The sequence below is a fragment of the Rhinoraja longicauda genome, chromosome 11 (genome assembly GCF_053455715.1).
Source record: "Rhinoraja longicauda isolate Sanriku21f chromosome 11, sRhiLon1.1, whole genome shotgun sequence".
In the NCBI taxonomy this organism is placed as follows: Eukaryota; Metazoa; Chordata; class Chondrichthyes; order Rajiformes; family Arhynchobatidae; genus Rhinoraja; species Rhinoraja longicauda.
Genome location: NC_135963.1, coordinates 26,128,862 through 26,151,671, shown reverse-complemented (window position 1 = coordinate 26,151,671; position 22,810 = coordinate 26,128,862). Strand labels below are relative to the sequence as shown.

The 22,810-nt window shown below is 40.7% G+C and overlaps 1 protein-coding gene across 6 annotated transcripts in view; it reads left to right on the top strand.

Moving 5' to 3' along the window:
- Nucleotides 1-15,153, top strand: part of zyg11 (zyg-11 family member, cell cycle regulator) — a 30,889-nt gene extending 15,736 nt beyond the window's left edge. For all 6 annotated transcript variants that reach the window (XM_078408518.1, XM_078408519.1, XM_078408521.1 and 3 more), the window contains exons 8-15: nt 2,324-2,374; nt 4,300-4,461; nt 7,013-7,060; nt 7,685-7,752; nt 8,376-8,505; nt 11,251-11,303; nt 11,933-12,030; nt 12,615-15,153. In XM_078408518.1, the coding sequence (XP_078264644.1) occupies nt 2,324-2,374; nt 4,300-4,461; nt 7,013-7,060; nt 7,685-7,752; nt 8,376-8,505; nt 11,251-11,303; nt 11,933-12,030; nt 12,615-12,811 (807 nt within the window). In that variant the 3' untranslated portion in view covers nt 12,812-15,153. The remainder of the gene's footprint in view (nt 1-2,323; nt 2,375-4,299; nt 4,462-7,012; nt 7,061-7,684; nt 7,753-8,375; nt 8,506-11,250; nt 11,304-11,932; nt 12,031-12,614) is intronic.
- Nucleotides 15,154-22,810: the final 7,657 nt, after the last annotated feature.

Here is a 22,810-nt window from a genome sequence, read left to right as displayed (position 1 = left end):
ACCTGGGAAAGACTGCATGCCCAGGCAATGATCACAGGTGCGAGGAGATAAAGCGTCTGGAAACTTGTTTTCAACAGGCTATGTGAAAAATTGTGGAACACATCTCTTCTAATTCTGAAAGCATTACAGGTATATTGTACTGTAGAAAAAGACTTTTATAAGTCGAAGTTTACCATGTGAAATTTTTATGTTATGCTGATAATGTTTGTTTGGGGTCAGAGGTCAAATATGACAGGTCATGTGTGTGGCCTCGCATGGTCACACACGCGACTCGTCCTATTTGACCTCTGACCCTAAACAAACATTGTCAGCATAACATAAAAATTTCACGATAAACATCGACATATATAAGTCATATATACAGTACAAAACAATATACCTGTAATGCTTTCAGTATTAGAAGAGATGTATTGCACAATTTTTCACATGTTTGGTCACACACGTGACTAAGAATGGCCCAAATACTGGAAATCAACCATGTTTTGAATTGCAGAAAAGAGGGAGGGATGAGTGGGCAAAAATGGTACTTTATTATTGTTATTGTGTGTACTGAGATACAGTGGAAACATTTTGTGCGTGTCATCCAGGCAATCATTCCAAATATTTCTCCTGTTTTTATTGTGGAGAAATACATGAAATCAAGGGAACAAAGTTTAGATTTCAAGGGATTCAGGGAGAGCTGGTGAACTGAATGCATAATAGGCTTCATGGTTGGAAGCGGAGGATGGTGGTGGAAGGTTGTTTTTCTGACTGGAAGTCTGTTATTAGTGTGCCTCAGGGGTCGACGGTGAGCCCATTGTCATCTATATCAACAATGAGAATGTACAAGCATGATTAATATGTTTGCAGATAACACTAAAATAGGTGGTGCTGTAATCAGTGAAGGTTTCAAAAATTACAATGGGATCTTGATCAATTGGGTAAGGGGGGGGGGGGGGGGTGAGGAATAGAAATGGAGTTTAATTCAGCTAAGTGTAAAGTATTTTGTTTTTAGAAGTCAAACCAGGGCAGGACCTTCACATTGAATAGTAGGGCCCTTGGGAATGTTATAGAGCGGAAGGATTTGGGAGAGCAAATCTCTCCCAAATTCCACTTTCTCTGAAAGTGGTGTCGCAGGTAGCTTACCTTCATCAGTCAGGGTAATGAGTATAGAAGTTGGGACAAAGTGTTATAGTTATAAATAACATTGTTTAGACTGCACTTGAAGTATTGTGCTCAGTTTTGGTCACCCTGTTGAAGAAAAAATGCCATTAAGTTGGAAGAGGGTGACCAAAACTGAGCACAATACTCCATGTGCAGTCTCAACAACATTGTCGCCATGACTCGGGCCTGAGCTATAGGGAGAGGTTGGACAGACTAGAACTTTTTTCCTAGGAACACAGGGGACTGAATAGAGTGTATAAACTCAGGAGGGGCATAGATATAGTGATTGTCCATTATCTTTTTCCCAGGGTATGAGAATCAGGAACTAGAGAGCATAGTTTATGGTGAGAGGGGAATGATTTAATATGAGCCTGAGGAGCAGCTGCATCAAATGGAGGATGGTAGGTATATGGAATGAGCTGTCAGAGGAAATAGTGGAAGTACACATAATAACAATGTTTAAGTGGTTTGTCCAGGTACATAGATAGGAATGGTTTAGAGGGATTTGAGGTAAACACGGGCAAATGGGACTAGTGTAGATGGGGCATCTTGGTCACATGGACAGGTTGGACTGAAGTTTCAAATTATGGTGCAGAAGGAGATGCTATAATTGAAACATAAGAGTCTGACATTGGTGTCCTTGTTATCCGGATGTTCCAGAGATGAGTGAGGGCTAGAGAGATGGCGCCTGCCATGGACCTGTTGAAGCAGTAGGCAAATGTCAGTTGATCAAGGCTGTCTGGAAAGCCTTGTATGTGCACCATAACCAGCCTCTCAAAGCACTTTATAATGGTGAATATCAAAGCCACTGGACAGTAGTCATTAAGGCATGCTACCTTGCATGCATGCAACTGATCAGTGGAAAAGATGTAAACAGAATTAGATGAATGTGAACAAAAAAGTGTGAGATACAAACTATAAATGTTAAATGAAAGAGGATGTTGCAAATACTAAGCAAATCAGTTAGAATCAGAATGGGAAAACAGAGGTCATCAACCTGTGAAATTAGCTTTCTTCAAAATGACCAATTCTGATGCAGTCCAGAAAGGCATGTTATCTGAAATTGCTCAATTCTGAGCACTGTAGTGTTGAGTTAAGTTGGGCTTCTCTGTTCTAATCTAAGAGATCAGAATGGAGGATGATGGAAAATTAATTTAATTTTTGAAATAACATTTTACAGCTTTCAACCGAACAGACTGCCCAACTTGGTACAGAACTCTTCATAGTCAAGGTAATCCATAATTTCTTGCTGCTACATATGCACAAATCTATTTTTATTATCTTCTCATGAGAATAGAATTCCAATTGTTTATGCTGGAAATAGGAATACTTTCTTCTGTCATCAGTGAACCAGCACAAATAATTAAATAACTTAAAAATGTGAATTATACCTTGAACTACTTGTACATCTATTTTTGTAATGTTTTATTTTCTAGTTTAAGGTTAAATCTAGTACCTGTCTGCAAAAGTTGCATATTTGGGAAAGCTTTTTTGAATTATATTCACTTTCTTTTTTCATTTGTACTGGTTCACTGGCATTCAGTTACTACTGCTACTTTAGTCTTATTTCGTATATCAAAAATGATTTAAAACAACAAAAATAACAGATAATTAAATAAAAACACAAAATCTGAAAATACTCAGCAAGTCAGGCAGCATCTAGAGAGAAGCAGGGTTAATTTTTCAGGTTAATCGCCTTTTCATCTGGCTTTGAACAGTCGATGATCTGAAATCTTACATTTTATAAAGATGCAGCCTAATCTGCTGAGAAATTCTATTCTGATTCAAGATTTCCAGCACCTTTACCGTTTTCTTATTTAAATTATTGAATAGTTCATATTTTCAGTTGGTCAAGTGTGCTCTTATTGAAATGCTTATTTTTGTTGTTAAACCCATTTCCAATGTATTAAGAGTACACCAGAGAAACACGATTCCTATTTTAGTGGGCAAATGTGTTTAATTTTGCTCGTGCCTTTGGAATAAATGAAAGCACAACCTCGGAAGACAGTGAAACTAAGTGATATGCAACTGAGCACCACCGTGACAGTCAATCAATGGCTCATTCTCGCCTTAACATAAATTAAAAAGGCGCCTAGGCCAGACATTACTACTATATTGGAACTTTTTTAACATCTTAAATGCAATTTTGTTTTTTTGTAAAACGTTTGTCTGAAACAAAATGGAATCCATTTATGCTCCCCTATTCTGTTAACAAAAAGGTTATTTGCAGTCTAGCGTATATAGTTTTGTTCATGGTTCTTGTGTACCTATGCAGAAATGTGCAGCAAGTTATTTTGGATCCTGCTAAGTATCTTCTAGGTTAAAGAATAAATATTGGTGTTTCGTGTCCTGTTTTCAATTTTTCCTACGTATTTTGTTTCTGAAACATTTTGCAAGAAACCAGTATTGCATTTCAAATGCTAAACAGGCTTTGATATAGTGCTACAGTCCAGCATGTGTTCCTCACTAATCTAAGTCATGGCAAGAATTGAACCATTAGTTGATTTGTCAACGGCTGTGTTAAGTTGGATATCATTCAGTTTCACTGTCTTCTGAGGATGTGCATTCAGTTATTCGTGGCGTGAGCACAAAATTCTAGGTTGACTTCCATCATTCCTAATGCTCTAATGCACTTTGGATATGCTGTTTTAAATTGTTAAACCAAAAATCTCTTTCAGCATATATAGATGATCACATTACAATCTGAACAGAAAAGTATTTAATTGATAATAAAATATTTTGGGATATCAGGATGAAATTAAAAGCACTATATAAAGAAAGTTATCTCAGTCGAACAAATACATGATTGAAGATTTCCAACTGCCGCAGTGTTGGATCTCAGTCAGACGGTGCTTGTATAAGTCTGAAGAAAGGTCTCGACCCGAAACGTCACCCATTCGTTCTCACCCGAGATGCTGCCTGACCTGCTGAGTTACTCCAGCATTTTGTGAATAAATCGATTTGTACCAGCATCTGCAGTTATTTTCTTATACTATGGTGCTTGTATAAACATTGGCAATGCCTTTATGTGATCTTGACACCTCTTCAATCCATCTTGGTCCTAAGAGACATTTATGTCTCCTGGTTAAATGCACATGACAACTATGTAAAACACTTGCAAATCTGTGAATTACAGACTCTTCTTCTCTTTCACAGAAATTGCTGCATATAGTAGAGCAGAAGACAGCTCTGTCATTGGTGGATACCACTTTAAAGTTTACTCTTAGTGCACTTTGGAACCTGACTGATGAATCTCCAACCACCTGCAAGCACTTTATAGAAAATCAGGGTTTAGAATTATTTATGAAAGTACTTGAGGTAATTTCATCCAAATGGATAATAATTCATTTTGTTTTATTACTCCCCTGTTTATTGATAGCGGTTCATTCCTTGATTAGAGAAGTTGGGCAGATTTTCTATTCCATCCTTTCCATGTTTTCCTTTTCCTTTTATGGTGTCTTCCAGATAGACCTTGGACAAATTTCTAGGACCCTTTGAGTGTCTCCTAGTTACATATATGTGTGAACTGCCAGTTGTATGTTCTAATTCTGATTTGTCCTGTGTTGACCATTTTTTAAAGTTCTGTATTTCTGTTGTTGAATTTCAACATACATGATCATAATAAGGAAATTGCAATAGTTGAATGACAATCTGGATATTATTTTAATCATGTTTCATACTTTGAATTATTTGTGATACAAATCTTCATAGAGATATTATAGGTATTGACTCTGGTCTCCTATTTTGTACTTAATAAACACCCACCATTTTTATATGCTAGAAAGAACATCTATGAGTACATAAAAAGGCATAAATTGAGAGTCTTAAAGACATAACTTTGAATAAAGAAATAGCTGAGACATTAAACACATAGTTTGTATCTACCTTGATTACAGGACACAGTTAAATGGTGCAGAAATGTAAGGAATCTAATGATGGTGAGGAATTGTCATTAATCAGAAGTAATGATGAGCCCACGTCCCAGCAGACAATTGGATGTATTACTGATCTTCCACAATCTCTTAAATTCTGGAATAGTCCTGGCAGATTACAATTGTAACACCTATTACTGAAAGAAGGAAGTAAAACTATAGATCAATCACTAATATCTGCTGCCAGAGAAATAATAAGCATGATAAATAGTAAGACTGGTTCATACGTCATGGTGTTCAGAAAATTGAGAGGTGATTTGATTACTTCAAAAATTGATGGGTTAAATGCCAAAACAATTTGTAATGGTGACGTTTGCTTGAGGAGCTAAATAACCACCTCCTATCCCCTTATTCTTGTGTTCATTTTTACCTTCCTATTACTCTTGAGAAGGTGATGGAAAACTATTGCCATGAACCAGTACCGTCCATCTGGTGAAAGCAGTCCTGCTTTCTGATTGCTTTCTAGCATTCAACAAGATTCATTTATATGGAGACACAGGAAACTGCAGATACTGAAAACTAGAGCAGATAGAAATCTTTGAAGGTGGCTCCCAACCCGAAATGTGGCATGTCCATTCCCTCCACAGTTGCTGCCTGACCTGCTGAGTTCCTCGACCAGTTTTGGTTTTTTTTGGCTCAAGGATCAGTTATAGTCAGAACAGTGTAAGATTTGGAAGAAAAATAATTTGTAGTGTTGCAGGGAAAGAGTGGGGAAATGGGACGGATGCAGTTCTCCATAAAGAACCATGTTAACTCCAGGGTAAATTACCATCTTCTATGCCTAACTATTCAAGGATATTATGAGTTCATGAACCAAATTCATTCAGGCAAGTGGAGAGTATTCTATTATACACTCCATGTGTACCTTATAAATGGTGGAATGATTAAAAGTTTTGGAGGTGAGCAATTCACTGTAGCCTCTGTTTTTGTTTGTGAAGAAAACAATCCCCATTTATGAATTTGGGAAATGTAGAAATGGTAATGATTCGGATAGTAATTGTGTGGCATGAAGGTTGCTTTGCCACTTATAAACTTGTGCATGGATTCATGGCAAGTAATGGTGACCAGTTTTTGTTTGCAAGCAAAAGTTGTACCATTTTCAGACAACCTGTGTGTGGAACTGAAGAATGTCAAAACTGTAGGAAATATTTCCAGTTCTGACTTTATGACAAAGGGAAGATCATTAATGAGGTAGAAAAGATGGGTAGAATTAGGACGTTAGCCTTAAAGAACTCTTGACAAAATATGACAATTGAATATCAGTTAATGTAAAAGGGAATCCAAAAGTCTGTCACCAGCAATGAAACATTGTGGATGGTAAGATGTGGGGTGAAATATATTGGGAAAGATGAGTTTGATGTACAGTCAGAGGCATAGAACACAGCCAGAACACTTGGGAGTATTTTGCATTAACGCATACCAAGGAAGAAGAGTTGAAATGAAGAAAGAGGAAGTAAAGGATAAGTGGGAACAGCTGGTTATGTATAGAGTGAATAAGTTGCTTAGTTTGGACAATTGCATCCCAAGTTACTAAGGGATGACAATAGCAGAAGTGTTTACCATAATCTTTCATCCATCTATAGCTATGGGGTAAATACAAAAGATTTGCATAATTGTAAATTTTGAAGTTTTGGTGTAAAGACATGCATGCCTATTAATTTCAGGCTAGTTTATTTAATGTTAGAGTGTAACATTTTAGAAACCATATTCAGAGAAAAAAGTTAACAAGTGCTTAGCCAGCACGGATGGATAAATGGCAGATAGTGTTCGACTAACCTAACTTGCAAGTTTTTGTGGCTCTTCAACACTTCTGCCACAGCTCTGGTGCAGTTGACACAATCGAACTTGCTTCCTCCTGTGAAACACTAAAATTTATTTTGTACTATAAATTTGTACGATAACAGTACATATTGATGACTCCTAATCTGTTTTTGCAGTCTTTTCCAGGTGAGCCATCCATCCAGCAGAAGGTTCTCGGTTTGTTGGTAAGTATGCTTAATATTGTTGTTGAAAATCCAGTTCCTATTTGCAACTAAAATTATTGGGGGGTGGTGAGTAAAAATCAGGTACATGTTTCCTTTACCTTTTTGCGAGAACATTTATATAAATTTGCTGAAATATAAAATACTTTAGATTTTTGAAATCTCTTTAATTTTCAAATCTGATTTTAATGGAAATAATACAATGGATTTTTCAGTTTTTGCCTGTATTATCTTTCTGCATGTGTTGTACATTTTCATGAAAATGGGACATCATTTTGATAAATGTATCAACAGCAGATTTTATTTGCTCTTCAGAAGCCTGTGTGCATAAATATAAACCATGCTCTTTTCTAACATGCTATTCCTATTTTGTTCCAATTATGTTTGCCATAATGGTTGGTAAATAATGCAAACACAACATTTCTCAAAAAGTAAGAAAATTAGAATCAATATTATTCTTGTACTCTGAAATAATCTATTGCTGGAAGCATTTGAACTCCATCTATGCCCGAAACAATATTTTGCAGTAGGAATTAATATTGGGGTTGAGTAGAAAAGAACTTTAGTTAGAAATGAATTTTGACTATTAAACACAGCATTATCAATCAAATAACATTTTTATTTTAGAACAACATAGCTGAAGTAAAAGAACTCCATCCTCAACTGATGAAGAAGAGCTTCATTGAGCACATCGGGTAACAACTATTTTGCATTTTTTTCCTTTTTTCAAAAACTCTTGTTTCCAATTATTAGAATAGGTTTCTCTTCACATCCAAATAGAAAGGGCTAAAATCTAAAGAAAATCAGCTATTCCCCCAAGAAATGCTCAAAACAGTTTTGTAAAATAGTTGCATAGCAATGATGATTATAGTCTTTTTATTGGGATGGGTAGATCAACATTATCATATTGGTTTGAATAGTATACAGATCTTGTTAAAGAATAAGAACAGGCCCTTCAGCCCACCATATCTGTACCAATCATTATACCAATCTAAACTAAGTCCGTCTGCACATTATCCATTTTCTGCCAAAGTGAGGGAAGGGGCATATAGATGTCACAGTAAGAACAATGGAATAGTAGTTTGACTGGGTGGATTTGCTGTGCCATTGTCAGAATAATGATTGGAATAAGATTGCAATTATTGAAAAGGGCATGTTTAGGTGGATGGGATGCCAATGAGTACTAGCTTTATGATTAATTTTCAGGATCATTATAAAGGTGACTTCCCAATTAATATTTTCTGCTTGGAGCAGGTTTGGGAGACATTCTGATCCAGTAGATCTTTGGAATAACTACTGTAACTATGTTCTGTTTTAGTGTCTTACTGCATAACAAAGAAGTGGAGGTCAGTTACTTTGCTGCAGGAATAATAGCTCATTTGATATCCCGGGGGCTACATATCTGGACATTGGATCTTGACCTCCGAGCATCTCTTCTGGAACAATTGGTATGTTTGTACACATTGGTCAGTGGATCTGCATGTAGATTTCTAAAGCATAATATTCTCTTCATAATAAATAAGAACCTTGCTATTTGAACTAATCCTGGGAGAAAAACTTCCATTATTTATGCTGTATAGAAATATTGTAACTATACCATTGCGCATTTATAATGCTGTGACATTGCCTTTAGTGCCTCACAGAATATAATGACACTCAGCTGGACCTTATCCTCAATGGTGTTAACCTCGTCGGTATCTCTTGGTTTGTTGTACTTCTCTATCTCACATTTATACTAGTAATTTCCTCCTCTAAACTTGGAGCATTGTAGCATTGTCTTCGAACCTATCACCACAGATTGGCTTTGCTGGCCACAGATTCCATCCCTGTCGTTTGGCCAATGAGGCAGAACCAAATCGTTTGCAAAATTGGACTCTTGTTTGATTCTGACATGTTTCCTGTTGCACAGTCACTCCATCAACAAGATTGTCCTCTTCTGTCTCCATAATATTGTCCATCTGTGGGTCTGCTTCTGCCAGAACATTTAACTGTTTCTTTTGGAAAAGTCAAATATAAAGATAACAAGGTTCTTCTTTACAGCCTCTCACCCTTGATCCTCTACTATCTACGATTTTCCAGAACCATTCTGTTCATGCCAAATCATGCCAAAATCTAATTTGTCACCTCTTTGATTTATATTGGGTTCTAACTGCACTTTTATTTTAAAATTAATTTTCATAATCCCCTTTAAAGCCTTTGATAAGATGCTGCATGTGAGTCTGCTAAACATCAAGGGAGTCCATGGTATTAGAGGGAAGATACTATCATGGCTAGAAGATTGACTGATTGGCAGAGGGCAAATAGTGGGAATAAAAGGGGCCTTTCTGGTTGGCTGCCAGTGACTAGTGGTGTTTTACAGAGGTGGGAGTTGGGTCCGCTACTTTTCACATTATATATTAACGATTTGGATGATGGAATTGATGGCTTTGTGGCCAAATTAGTGGATGATATGAAGATATGTGGAGGGGCAGGCAATGTAGAGGAAGCGGGGACTCTGCAGAAGGACTTGGACAGGTTGGGAGAGTGGACAAAAAAGTGGCAGATGGATTAAAGCGTAGCAAAGTGTGTGGTCATGCACTTGAATAGTAGGTATAAAGGTGTAGACTATTTTCTAAAGGGGGAGAGGTTTCAGAAATCGAAGGTGCAAAAGGACCTGGAAGTCCAAGTGCAGGATTCCCAAAAGGTTTGTTTGCAGGTTGAATCAATAGTAAGGAAGGCAAATACAATGTTAGCATTCATTTTGAGAGGGATAGAATATAAAAGCTGGGTTGTGGTGCTTGGGCTTTATAGGGCACAGGTCAGACTGCATTTGGAGTATTATGAACAGTTTTGAGCCCCATATTTGAAGGATGTGCTGGCGATGGAAGGTGTCCATAGGAGGTTTATGTGAATGATCACCGGGAAGATTGGGTTAACCTATGATGACCGTTTGATGGCTCTGGGCCTGTACTCACTGTTCAGGATGAGGGAGGATTTCATTGAAACTTACCGAATAATGAAATGTCTAGTGGATGTGGAGAGGATGTTTCCACTAGTGGAGAGTCTAGGATCAGAGTCGCACATGTTCAGAATAAAAGGACCTATCTTTAGATAGGAGATGAGGGGGAAGTTCTTTAGCCAGAGGGTATAGTGAATCTGTGGAATTCATTGGCACTGATGGTTGTGGAGGCCATGCCTTGTGGTTGAGAGGAAAAGGTAGATCAGCCATGATTGAATGTTGGAGCAGACTCGATTGGCCAAATGGCCTAATTCTGATACTATGTCTTATGAGCTTAACCATTAAGACCTTCTCTTAGCCTCACACACCAAGATCTCTGTGCTCCTTCAATTCAGACCTTGAGTTAATCATTTACTTTTGTTGATGTATCACTCGTGTATTTGCATTAGTGCCTTGTGATGTCTTGAGTCTAAACTGTGGAATTTATTCCCCAAACCTCTACACCACATTAAGTTTAATTTCCATTAAGAAGTTCAGTAAAACCTACCATCTTGGCCAATTCTATATGCTTGAATAAACTCTGTGTGGCTTGTTTTGTAATCCTCTCACAAATTGCAATTGCAAACTTCACCATTAGAAAAACATTCTATGGTTGTTGCTGACAGTAAACATTGTGAATACTGCTGTTTTTGTGCATTTTAAACTGTGTAGCTTAATATTCAAGGATAGGCACAAAACATTTTAAATTTAGTTGACTCCCCTAAGATTAGCTAAACAATTATTTCCTTTTCAAATTTTGAAAAATAGGGCTGTACTTACTCAAAGGTCTTAAAAATCGAAAATAACCATCTTCAGTGCAGAGTGAAAACTAGCTTCCATTATTACTGTGCTGCTAAATTGGCTGTTCATTAGGTTTTTTGATGTCTTACATAAATTAATTTACTCCAATCTTGGTACCTTTTAAATTATAATTTTGGTTGCAGCATAAGAGATGTTAGACTTCAATGCAGATTTATTATTTCTCCATATGATTTTTTAGATTCATCTTATTTAATACGTGTAGATTGTATAAAATTGCAAAATACATGAAATTTCTGTTATGAATTTTTGTTGTTGTCAATCTAAACATTTTTTTGCTAAATTTATATTTCTGTGTTAAGCTGCCATAAATAACTCGTCTTTTCTACAGTTTATTTCCAAGAAACTGTAATTGGTTAACTACCTTTAGATAAATATTGACTTTTTTTCCTTTCAGCATTCTGTTATTTTAAATTGGCCAACACCGGATTGTGAGATGGTAGCTTATAGGTATGTTAAATTTTGATACCCTTCTCTTTATTGGTATTTGATTTGGCTTTATCTGCCAATATATCCTACATTCACACTAACTAGACAGGCCTATTGTGAGAGTAAGTAAACTGGGGTAGCAGAGAGGAGCAGGGTGGTTGAGAATTAATTATAAAATTGGTTTAGATCCTAATTTTTAAAACAATTATATCAAATTTCTATTTTTATTTTTTAATGCTATTTGCCAAGATTATATGATTGATCTGTGCCTCTTGTATGAGATTGGTGTGTTTGAATCCCCACCTGTACAATCTGGGCTGGCACATCAAAGTAACTTCAAGGGCTGTATTGCTATATTGTCTTTTAGATGGGGCAATACATTTATAATTTTCCAATATCTCTGGCCTTCCTAAAGCAGTTCTATGAATTATTTATTAAGGATAAATTGGATTCAATTTTCTACATATATATGCGAGAAGGAGTGTAAATGTTACAGGATTATTGTGCTTCTTGGTAAAAACGGAATAAAACAGTTTATGAATATTCCTTGATCCATCACTTTCCATTTGGTGCAATGTAGTCTGACTTTCAACTGGAAAATTACAATATTTCTTTCCTTTCTATTAAAATGGAGTATATTTATTTCCTAGATCATTCAGTCCATTTTTTCCATTGCTGGAATGTTCTGATACACCAGGAGTGCAGATTTGGGCTGTATGGGCAATGCAACATGTCTGCAGCAAAAATGGTAAGTGGAGATCTGGAGCCAAATGCAGTGATGTTCACTTTTTTTGTGTGAGTACATAGACAGGATTAGTTAAGCTGTATTTCCCATTGAAGCTATTAATTACGGAGACTGGTAATAAAGTGGACCAATTTCCTGTAATTTAAAAAAAATGTTTACATTATAGATTTAATTGGGTTTGCAAATTTTAATTACATTTGCTGACTCGTTCTCTAATATAAAGCTGTGCTCTTTTTCTCATGTCATAACTCACACTAACATTTGAGCTAGGAATATATTCTGATTAATTAAATGTCAGACTTTACTGTTCAGTTGTTTAAGTTTAAAATGAGTGTAAGTTAACCTTGGTTGTTGCAGAAATTGATGAGTAATATTAGTTATGATGTAAAAATAAATGTGAATTACCTCTGGAAGGGCTTGGTTAACGTACACCACCGAATTCTATACTGTTGGGGAGCAAAATAATAATTGGTTTAACAGACTGCAAAGCCAAAATTTCCAGGAATAATCTTGTGTTATGATAGAGACCTCTGATCATTCACTTAAATTTCAAGTGCGGCTTCAAATATATTTTTTGTCTTCTACAGCACCAAGGTACTGCAGCATGCTCATTGAAGAAGGTGGAATGCAGCAGTTATACAAAATTAAGAACCATCCACAGATTTCGCCAGATGTTTTGCAGATTGTTACTAACATTATTGAAAGTTTAGAGAAGTACATTATGCGCCATGGAAAGGTCTCTTCCTGTCACAAAAAGCCACAAACTAAACACAGCGTGATTTAAAGAGTAACCAGACAATTGTTTGCGAGATTGTACCAGTAAGTTTTTTTAAAACAAAACGCATTTGGTAACTTGTAAGATCCTTTTAAAAAGCTCCACAAAAATACACATCATATGATGTCCAGGTACAGTAGCCCAGAATAGCCAAGTAGCAGAAGACGCCTGAAACTGACCTATTTCTGTGTATAAGATTCTAAACCATGCTATTCCTGAAGAATTTAAAACTCATTAACTTGTGTGCTGCAAAATGTATTGTCTTTAAGTAGTGTTGTACAATTTTACAACACAAAAAGTTAGCTCTTTAATCCATTATGTATCTGCTGGTTCTTTTCTTACAGCCATCCAATGTGACCTCACTTGCATTTTACTTTACATCACTACATCTTTTAAAGTGAATATTGAATGAGGTAGTGGCCCCTGTCTCAGCTGCTCTGAATGGCATACCAATCCATGCACCAATTTCTGAAAAGTTGACAATTTGCCACATTTTCTCAACTAGAAGCAGCTTTTCATTATTTATTCTACAAAATCTTGTATTGAAAAATCTTGTAACTCTTTTAATCATCTCTGCTTCAGTGCTAATCACCCTTTTAATAAAATATTTATAATTTCCTATCCCAAGTATTAATGTCATTTTCTCATTTTAATATTGTTTCTCTGATGGATTAAACCAGCACATTAATTTCTGGTCCAGCTACAGCACATACATTGTTATCCTTTTGTTTTCACCTGTCTTTAAAGCTGTGGTTCTTATTTTTACAGCTTTATCTTCCTGTAACTGAAGTTGGGGGGAAGAATTTATGAACTAGTGCATGTGTCTCGTTCTGTTTCTACTTTAAACATCACGATTTTATTCAGTCCTACAACAAAATACAACACTGTCCTCTGATAACAAATTCTTATTCCCCTAAAAAAAAAACATTAAAACGATATTGCAATCACTATGTCTGGTACAATTCAACAAGGGGAGCCCAGTTTTTAACGTTAGGCATTTCTGGGAACAAGCTCTAAAGATTTTGCTTAAAATCTTTATGGTGTTATTTTAAAGAAAAGCTCTTTGAAAACATGCCGTTTATCCAATTACTCTCAATACCTCCCTAAAAAAAATAATGCTTTTTCCACCGTGGATAAATATTTAGCAGTGGAATCCTTGGGGTAATCATGTATTTTAATATTGAGATGGTGTGGTGCTTATTAATCCTGACTTGTAGAAGGAACAGATGATGTTCAGTGCATAGTAAATCCTGCAGATGCAGATTATGTACTTTTTTCTTGGTGCTGCAGCTGTTTTGCATTGGATTCTTGCAAAGTATTACATTTATAACATTGCATCTTGGTTTGGTTTGAATTCAACTCGGACTATTTTGATAGGATTAAAGAGTGGAACTTCCTGCTAATTACAACTTTTTACAGCTGGGTTGAAATCTTAGGGACTGGATAGATCAACAGGTTCTTTTAACCTAGCGATGAAAATACTTGCAACTTTGCTTTATGCCTTTACAATTTCTTCCAAATACCGCCTGGCAATAATTTTCTTTAGTACATCTTAAACCCCATCTTGCAGAAATTTAAAAAAATGTATTGAAATGGTGAAACCATAGGAGTGATTTAAAAACACCAAAAACATCTCAGTATAACAAACAGATAATGATTCATTCATGATGTCCAGTGTAACCTTTTTTATTTCTGAAGGCAACGATAATAGTGTATGCTGTTAAATATTTCTACAAGTTCTAGATGGAGTTTACCATTGTGGATTTTTGGTCTGGTTTCCGGTGTTGTCTTTGCAAGTGTTTTGTTTATTCTTCAAAAAGCAGCTTTTATTTGAATAAATGCTGCTCATGAATTGTTTATTAAATCTGGATGTCACTTGTATGCTACATTTTATAAAATAAGGAATGGAAAAGTTGAACTGTAAGAAGCATAATCTTTGATTTTCACCTCAAACCCCTCTTGCTCCTTTTTTGAAACTATTTTGTACAACATATTACCTCCCTTGAAGAAATAAGTTTTTGCAAATCCTAAACGGCTTTTTCTTTCCATACTGCTTGCACATATTTTACATATCATTGGTTTCATGATTTTCTGCTCAAATACTGTTCCTTTCAATACCTCATTTTTAAAACGCATTCTATTAAAAATGTATGATTTAACATTGTGATCTACTGTAATTGTTAATGTTCTTTGGACAAATTGGTTTGGGGCAGCTGGCTTAGATTTTCCTTTTCTTCATTGACAACGGATGCCCACAATTGAGCGATTGAGCCTAGCTATTTGTCTGGGTCGGGTATTCTGACTGCTTGCAATACATGTCTAGGATTATGAAAGGATTTTTAAAATTTATGTGTGGAAATATAGTCTGAATAGTGTTTTGACTTGTTGGTTCTTCAATTCTTTCTACCCTGACACAACAGCACAGAAACAGTCCCTTTTGCCCTGCTTATCCATGCTTTGCGAGCAGCACTGAAACACCCTTTGGCCCAACTTGTCTACAATACCCCATTCAAGCTAGTTCTATTTGGCCAGTATCCCTCTAAACCTTTCCTATGTACATGTCCATATACCTTTTCAAACAACTACTCTTCATGATAAATTTAAGGCCATGCAAGTCCAAATAATCTATAAATTGACTTCAACTATGTGGAGGTTAATAGTTGTACACACATAGATCTTTGGGTTGCTAAGTTTACATGGGTAATTTAAGGCATGGGTAATTACATGTTCTTGAATGATATGCTGCAAAAGTTTACCAGGGAATTATAACAGCTCGCAAGGAGGTTATTTCGCAATTGAGTCTACACTTGTTCTTTATAGACCAATCTAATCCAATCAATCCTATTTCCCTGCTGTGCCCATGGAGCTCAGCAGGTTCATGCTCTTAATGCGTCTATCCACCTTAAAGAGCCAGTCCAATTTGCCATTGAAAGTATTATTCAGCATTGATCCAGCACTCACCCTTGGGGAATGCTCCTGCCCCCATTCTCCAACTTGGAGAAATATCAGAATACTCTTGAACTCAAAGGGTTAAATTGCAAGGAAGTTTTTTTGACAAAGTTCAGTTCTATTCAGAACTTGAGTTAAGGATTGATGTATTAATTTTCAAAGAACATGGGATAAGAGGTGGAGTAGGGGTGGTATATAGAAAAAGGTTACATATCACCAGTTATCTCAGTGAGCCGGGCAACACACTTGGAGCAAACTGGCCTACTCGTATTCATACATATTTATTTTATTGATCTGCTACTGTTTAAATTTCTGTGGAAGGGTACTCAAAGTCTACTTTATAAACAACTGCTCTTTGCACATTGACCTGTTTAAACATTGGCATCATCCATCCCCAAATAACTTCCTCTTGGCATTTCTATTCTTGATATACAGTAAATCCTCGTTATAATGGACCATGGGGGGGGGGGGGTGAGGAAGTGGATTCTGTTATTGTCGATTGTCCGCTCTCACCCGGTAAGTTATTATCGGGTTATAGCGGATATAAGTTATTACCTGTAGTTGAAACAAAGAACTACAGGTGATGGTTAATACACAAAATGCTGAAGTAACTCAGTGGGTCAGGCAGCATTGCTATAGAACATGGAGAGGTGACGTCGGGATCCTTCTGACTGATTCAGTTTGCTGAGTTACTCCAGCACTTTGTGTTGCTTCACCTTAAAACTAAGCACTGACGCTGCAGGTCTGCACCAGCGAACTCCTCCCCATCAGCTGTCCAGACAACGCCGTGGCTGTCGAGGCCCATGTCATAGCCCCCGGCCGTCAGCTCCCCCTCAGTCTACCACCAAGGACAAGATGCATTTGGCCACTGCAGTGCCCCCATCCGCTCCCAGCAGCCGCAGTCCAGCCTGCATTTCTCTGTAACCGCAGACACCCTCCAAGGTGAAGTATGTCGGCCCTCCGGGGAGAAGGAGATGGTGATGGAGGAGAGAAAGAAGAGGCCGAGTGAACAGAGCGACAGGAGAAAGTGGAGGAGGCAGCAGAGGAGGCCGAGTGGACAGTGACAGGAGAAAAGGAGAAAGCAAGGGAGTTCCAGTGGACAAAAGCGATGGGAGAAAGGTGGCGGCGGCAGGGGAGCTGTGAGCAGATAAAGCGAAGGAAGAAGTGGCAGCTGTTGAGAGGGGAGGGAGCCCCGCTGTGACTGAGCGCGTCGTCAGAAAGCGATGTCCCTGGTGGCCACAACGGGCGCTGCAACAACAGCCACGTGAATCAGATCAGGCGATTGGCAGGCTTGCTGATGCACCTTGTGAGTTCACCTAGTGTTGAAAGCCGGGGCTGGGGAGGCCATGCGAACCGGGATGACTTTGGCAGGTTAGTCCTCTGCTATAACCAAAATCTGTTATATAAAGGGGTTTGGCGCCACCTGAGAGTTAGGCCACTCCCTTAGCGAACCCTCGGCACTGAGACTGGCAGGGTCTGGTGATTGACCGGGTCTCGTGGTGTGCACTCTCGTGTGAGAGAGAGAGAGGAGAGGGAGAACTTTGGTGCTCGTGGTTTGTCATCTATATAAAGCCTACCTGACTGGATTAACAGCGTCTAGTCTTATTCCGGGCTGAACTGACCATACCCGCCACATTGGTGACCCCGACGCTCTTAACTAGTCATTTTGGAGCACAACATGCAACCCGGCGCTCACCCCGCCGTTCTGGCCGACCAGGCCCAACTGAAGGCAGTCGCCCTGCAGCTGCTGACCTTCTGGACCTCTCAGCCACAGGTATGGTTCCAGCAGGCCAAGGCACAATTCTACATCTGTGGGATCACGGTCGACGAGACCGTTACTACTATGTCGTCGGCGCGCTCGACCAGGAAATGGCCGGTATTGTAGTGCCTTACCAGTGCGATCCCCAACAGCAGGCAAATATCAAGGCCTCAAGTCGCTGCTTCTCCGCACCTTTGGAATAAGCAGCGCGGATCCTCATCATGGGTGGGCTTGGCGATCGGAAGCCGTCGGCCCTCATGAGTGAGATGCTCACGCTCATGGACGACCACCAACACTGCTTTTTCGAGTATGCTTTCCTGCCGCCGTTACTGGACGACATCTGCCTGCTCCTCTCGGGCGGTTTGATGACCTCCTGGCGCTAGCGGAGCGTGCCAATGAGCTATGGCTGGCCAGTCAGCAGGAGATGGGCGCGCTGGATCTGTAGTCCACAGCGCTTTGGATGGCGCAGCAGGGCGGTACCTCTATCAATCGAGTGTCGGCAGTGCCCTGGATGGCCCAGCGACCGCGCCCTGCATCCACCGGGAGTTCGGCTGGACGGCCGGTCCCGGGCGACGCCGGTAGAGGGCGCTGGTGTTACTACTGGGGTTCTGCGGCCCGATAGTAACACCGATAGTAAGTGCCGCCCACCCTACTCTTACCCGGGAAATGCCGGGGCCGGCCGGCAGTAGTCGCTGTGGCGGCCGGCCTGATACACTGCCTCTACGCTTGGGACCGACATTCCTGGTTGGTTCCTTGTTGACACCAGGGCGGAGGTGAGCGTTTTGCCCCCATCGGGAATCGACACTCGTTCAGGTAAGCAGGGGCCCTCTCTCACCACAGTAAATGTCAGCTCCATCCGAACGTATGGGTTCGCACGATCCCGCTTATTTTTGGTCCCTGTCTTTTCACCTGGACTTTCACAGTCGCCGACGTCTCCCAGCCGTTGTTAGGCGCCATTTTCCCCCAGACGACGTACCCAAGACGGCCATCATCACCCCTTTTGGGCTGTTTAAATTTCTCTGCATGCCAACGCGTTATCCCGCCCCGCCATTAGTGCCGTCCTTGATGTGGCCCCGGGGATCGACTATTCCGCGGCAGCCCAGCTGGAGGACAGCAAGACGCTCGCCAACCGCACCGCGATTTCCGATCTGGTGCTGGAGGACGTGCCGTTTGGACCTGCTGGTACCACGATCCTGTGCAATGTGTCCACTGGTCAGCTGCGACCTATCGTCCCTGGCGCCGCCGGGTGTTCCACGTCATCCACGGGTTGGCCCATCCTTCCATCCGGGCGACGTCTGCCTTGGTGGCCGCTCGGTTCATGTGGCACGGCTTGCGTAAACAAGTTGGTAACTGGGCCCGGGCGTGCATTCCGTGCCAGACGTCCAAGGTTCAGCGTCACGTCCAGACGCCTGTACAGGATTTTGCTGTGTCTCGCCGGCGGTTCGACCACATCCACGTGGATATCGTGGGTCCGATACTCCCCCCATGTCCCATCTGCTCTCCAGGACTGTCCGTACATGTTCCTGCGTCATGACTGCAGCGGCCGCACAAGGGCCGTTTCTGGGTGCTGCAGAACGGGCTTACCGCCTTCATTTTGGACATAGGAGGCCGGTGCGAGACTGTGTCGGTGGCTCGCCCTAAGCCGGTCCACTTGGACATTAGTCAGCCGGTGCAGGTGGCCCTGTCTCCTCGTCGGGGGCGTCCGCCGTCCCTGCCGCTTCCGCCTGTACCTATGCCGGTCTGGTCCCCCGAGAAGGAGGATGTGTGTACGAGGTCCAGCCGCCTTGTTCGTCTGCCGGTTCGTTTTCATGCCTCCGGTTCTGGGGGGGGTGGGGGGGGGTGGTCCTGTGACGCCACCTGAGAGTTAGGCCACTCCCTTAATGAACCATCAGCACTGAGTCTGGCAGGGTCTGGTGACTGATCGGGTCTCGTGGTGTGCGCTCTCGTGTGAGAGAGGAGAGGGAGAACTTTGGTGCTCATGGTTTGCCGTCAAAATAAAGGCTTCCTGACAGGATTAACTTAGCGTCTAGTCTTAGCGTCTGAACTGTCCATACCTGCCACAGGGGTCCGTTAAAATGAGGATTTGGTGTATTCCAGTTACCTTTTTTTCTACAGCGTGAGTTTCTGGCAGAAAATTACTAGTCCTCAAAGTCTAGAACATACTTTGACTGCCTAGATTGGTAGTAAATGTATATTCTATGAGGAGGATTTTTTTCTTCAACTCTTTCTGCCCAGCCCCAGAAAATCCAAAAATGTTCTTGCAAAGGCTACAAAACTACTTAATCAGCCCTTCTTGCCATAAATAAATCTGGAATGGTTAGTGAACATGAAACTAGCACATAAAATCATGAGAGGAACAGATTGGGCAACAGACTGTGTGCATCTACCCAGAGTAGGTGAATCGAGGACCAGAGGACATAGGTTTAAGGTGAAGGTGAAAAGTTTTAATAGGAATCTGAAGGGTAACTTTTTCACACAAATGGTGGTGGGTGATGGTGCTGCCAGAGGAGGTAGTTGAGGCAGGGACTATCCCAGCATTTAAAAACAGTTCGACAAGTACATGGATAGGACAGGTTTGGAGGGATATGGACCAAACGCAGGCAGGTGGGACTAGTGTAGCTGGGACACATTGGCCATTGTGGTCAAGTTGGGCCGAAGGCCCTGTTTCCACATTGTATCATTCTATGATTCTAGTGGACTGCTGTTATTTCTAAGGAAACAAGAAGTTCAAGGAAAGTGTGAGAGTCTACGGATGTCATAACTGAGAATCGTCCCTGGTTGTGGAGGTTGTGGTTTTTTTTCCATCTCCCTTTATTTCAATTGTAGCTAGAGATTCTCCACTTTATTGCATTTCCTGAACTTATACATCTTTACTTGCCATAACCAGAATATTGGTGACTGTCCACCGTATCTCTGCCTCTCATCATTTTATATATTTCTATCAGTTCTCCCCTCAGCATCTGATGCTCCAGAAAAAAAAATCCAAGTTTATCTAACCTTTCCTTGTACTTAATAGCTAATATCCACTACTCTAGAAAATCTGGCAGCCCTTCCCCCAAGTAACAAGTATACTGAATTAGAAGACTTTTGCTGTAATTCTGGTCTCCTGCAGAAATATTTACATCTACCAATTGCTTTTCTTCAAGTTCCAGCCACTGCAATTAGCAGTCTTGTGTTTTTACTGTCCACTGCAAGTCTGTGAGCTGCAAATAGATGTTGGCTTTGGGATCTCCTTTGTTGTGGCCCCACTGCTATTAGTGCCTCACAAAGGACGCTGCAAGTGCCATCTGTTGTACCTGCTTCTCGGTCTACAATATTCCAGATGGCGCCTGTCTGTGGCGACATGTTGCCAGCAGCACAGCAGAAAATCATCAAAAATAATTCTCAGCTTCCTTGCATAAAAGAAACAGCAGAAACCAGCGTTGTAACTGACAAGCAGCGCTATTGCGATCTACTGGCAGCAACGGAGCTGTCGACTAAGGGAATTCCCGATCGCAGGGGAATCCCCGACCTGGCGGAGGATTGCAGGAGCAGTAAGTGTTGTACCTGGAAACACCAGGGAGGGCCTCCATGGTGTCTGGAAATGTGGCCGGCGGGCCAGACAAGCACAGGGGACTACGACCCCCTCTCCCTACCATCCTACTACCCAATCTACAGTCACTGGAAAATAAAGTGGAGGATTTAAGGTCAAGGCTGCTTTACCAAAGGGAGCTGAGGGAATGCTCCGTGTTCTGTTTCACAGAGATATGGCTCACCCCCAGCTCCCCAGACTCAGCCGTCCAGCCTGAAGGTTTCTTCATCCATCGTACGCAGGCATCTGGGAAAGGGAGAGGCAGGGGCGTCTGCCTCATGGTCAACTCAACGTTCAAACGTGGCAGATGTCTAGCTCCTGGTCTCCACACCTGGAACACCTGGTGCTGAAGTGCGCCCCTTCTACCTCCCGAGGAAATTCACCTCCATCACCCTGACTACGGTCTACATCCCACCCCAGGCAGACATCCGTCTAGCATTGGAGGAGCTGCACGCCCTGGTCAACAAACACCAGGCAGCGTACGCTGAAGCGTTTACCACCAGAGCCGGGGACTTCAACAAAGCCAACCTGAAAATAATCACTCCTGAACTACCTCCAACATGTCTCCTGCAGCACCAGAGGATTAAACACCCTTGACCACTGCTATATGACCATCAAGGAGGCCTATCGCTCTATCCCTCACCCTCACTTCAGGAAATCCGACTATTCAGAGGTGCTGCTTCATCCTCCATATAGGCAGCAACCGAAGAGCACACCCGCAGAGGTGAGGACTGCTTGGAGTCAGTAGACTGGGCAATGTTCAAGGACGCGGCAATGGACCTAAATGAATACGCCACAGTCGTTACAGACTTCATAAGGAAATGTGTGGAGAACTGTGTTCCTACAAAAACCTTCCGAGTGCGAATTCCATCTTCAAGTTTGCCACCGTTGATGGACAAATTAAATGGCGATGAGTCAGAGTATAGAAGTGAGATCGACCGATTGACCAATTGGCGCCAGCACAACAACCTGGCTCTCAATATCAGTAAAACCAATGAACTGATTGTGGACTTTGGAAGAGGAAGGATGACCCACAATCCTGTTTATATCAATGGGACTATGGTGGAGAGAGTCAAAACCTTAAGTCCTGGGTGCGCATATTTCCAAAGATCTTTCCTGGACCCAGCAAACTGATGCAATTATAAATAAAGCACATCAACACCTCTACTTCCTGAGAAGATTAAGGAGATTTATTATGTCAGAGAGGATTCTCTTGATCTTCTACAGGTGTACAGTAAAGAACATATTGACGGGTTTCATCATGGCCTAGTTCAGCAACTTGAACGTCCAGGAGCAGAAAAGACTGCAAAAAGTTGGGAACACTGCCCAGTCCATCACCGGCTCTTACCTCCCCAGCGTTGAAGGGATTTATCGGAGTCACTGCCTAAAAAAGGCAGCCAGCATCATCAGAGACCCACACCATCCTGGCCACACACTCATTTCACCACTGCCATCGGGAAGCAGGTACAGGAGCCTGAAAACTGTTAATGTTCAGGTTCAGGAACAGCTTCTTCCCTACAGCCATCAGGCTATTAAACACTACAACCTCATAAGCTCTGAACTACAATAGACTATTATTATTATTGCACTACTATTATTTGTTTTTTGAATGTGTGTGTGTGTGTGTATGTATATATATATATATATATATATATACTTGCTGCAGCACAACAGAATATGTAAACATAGTACACTAAACAATATGATAAATGAGAGACAAACTTTTTTT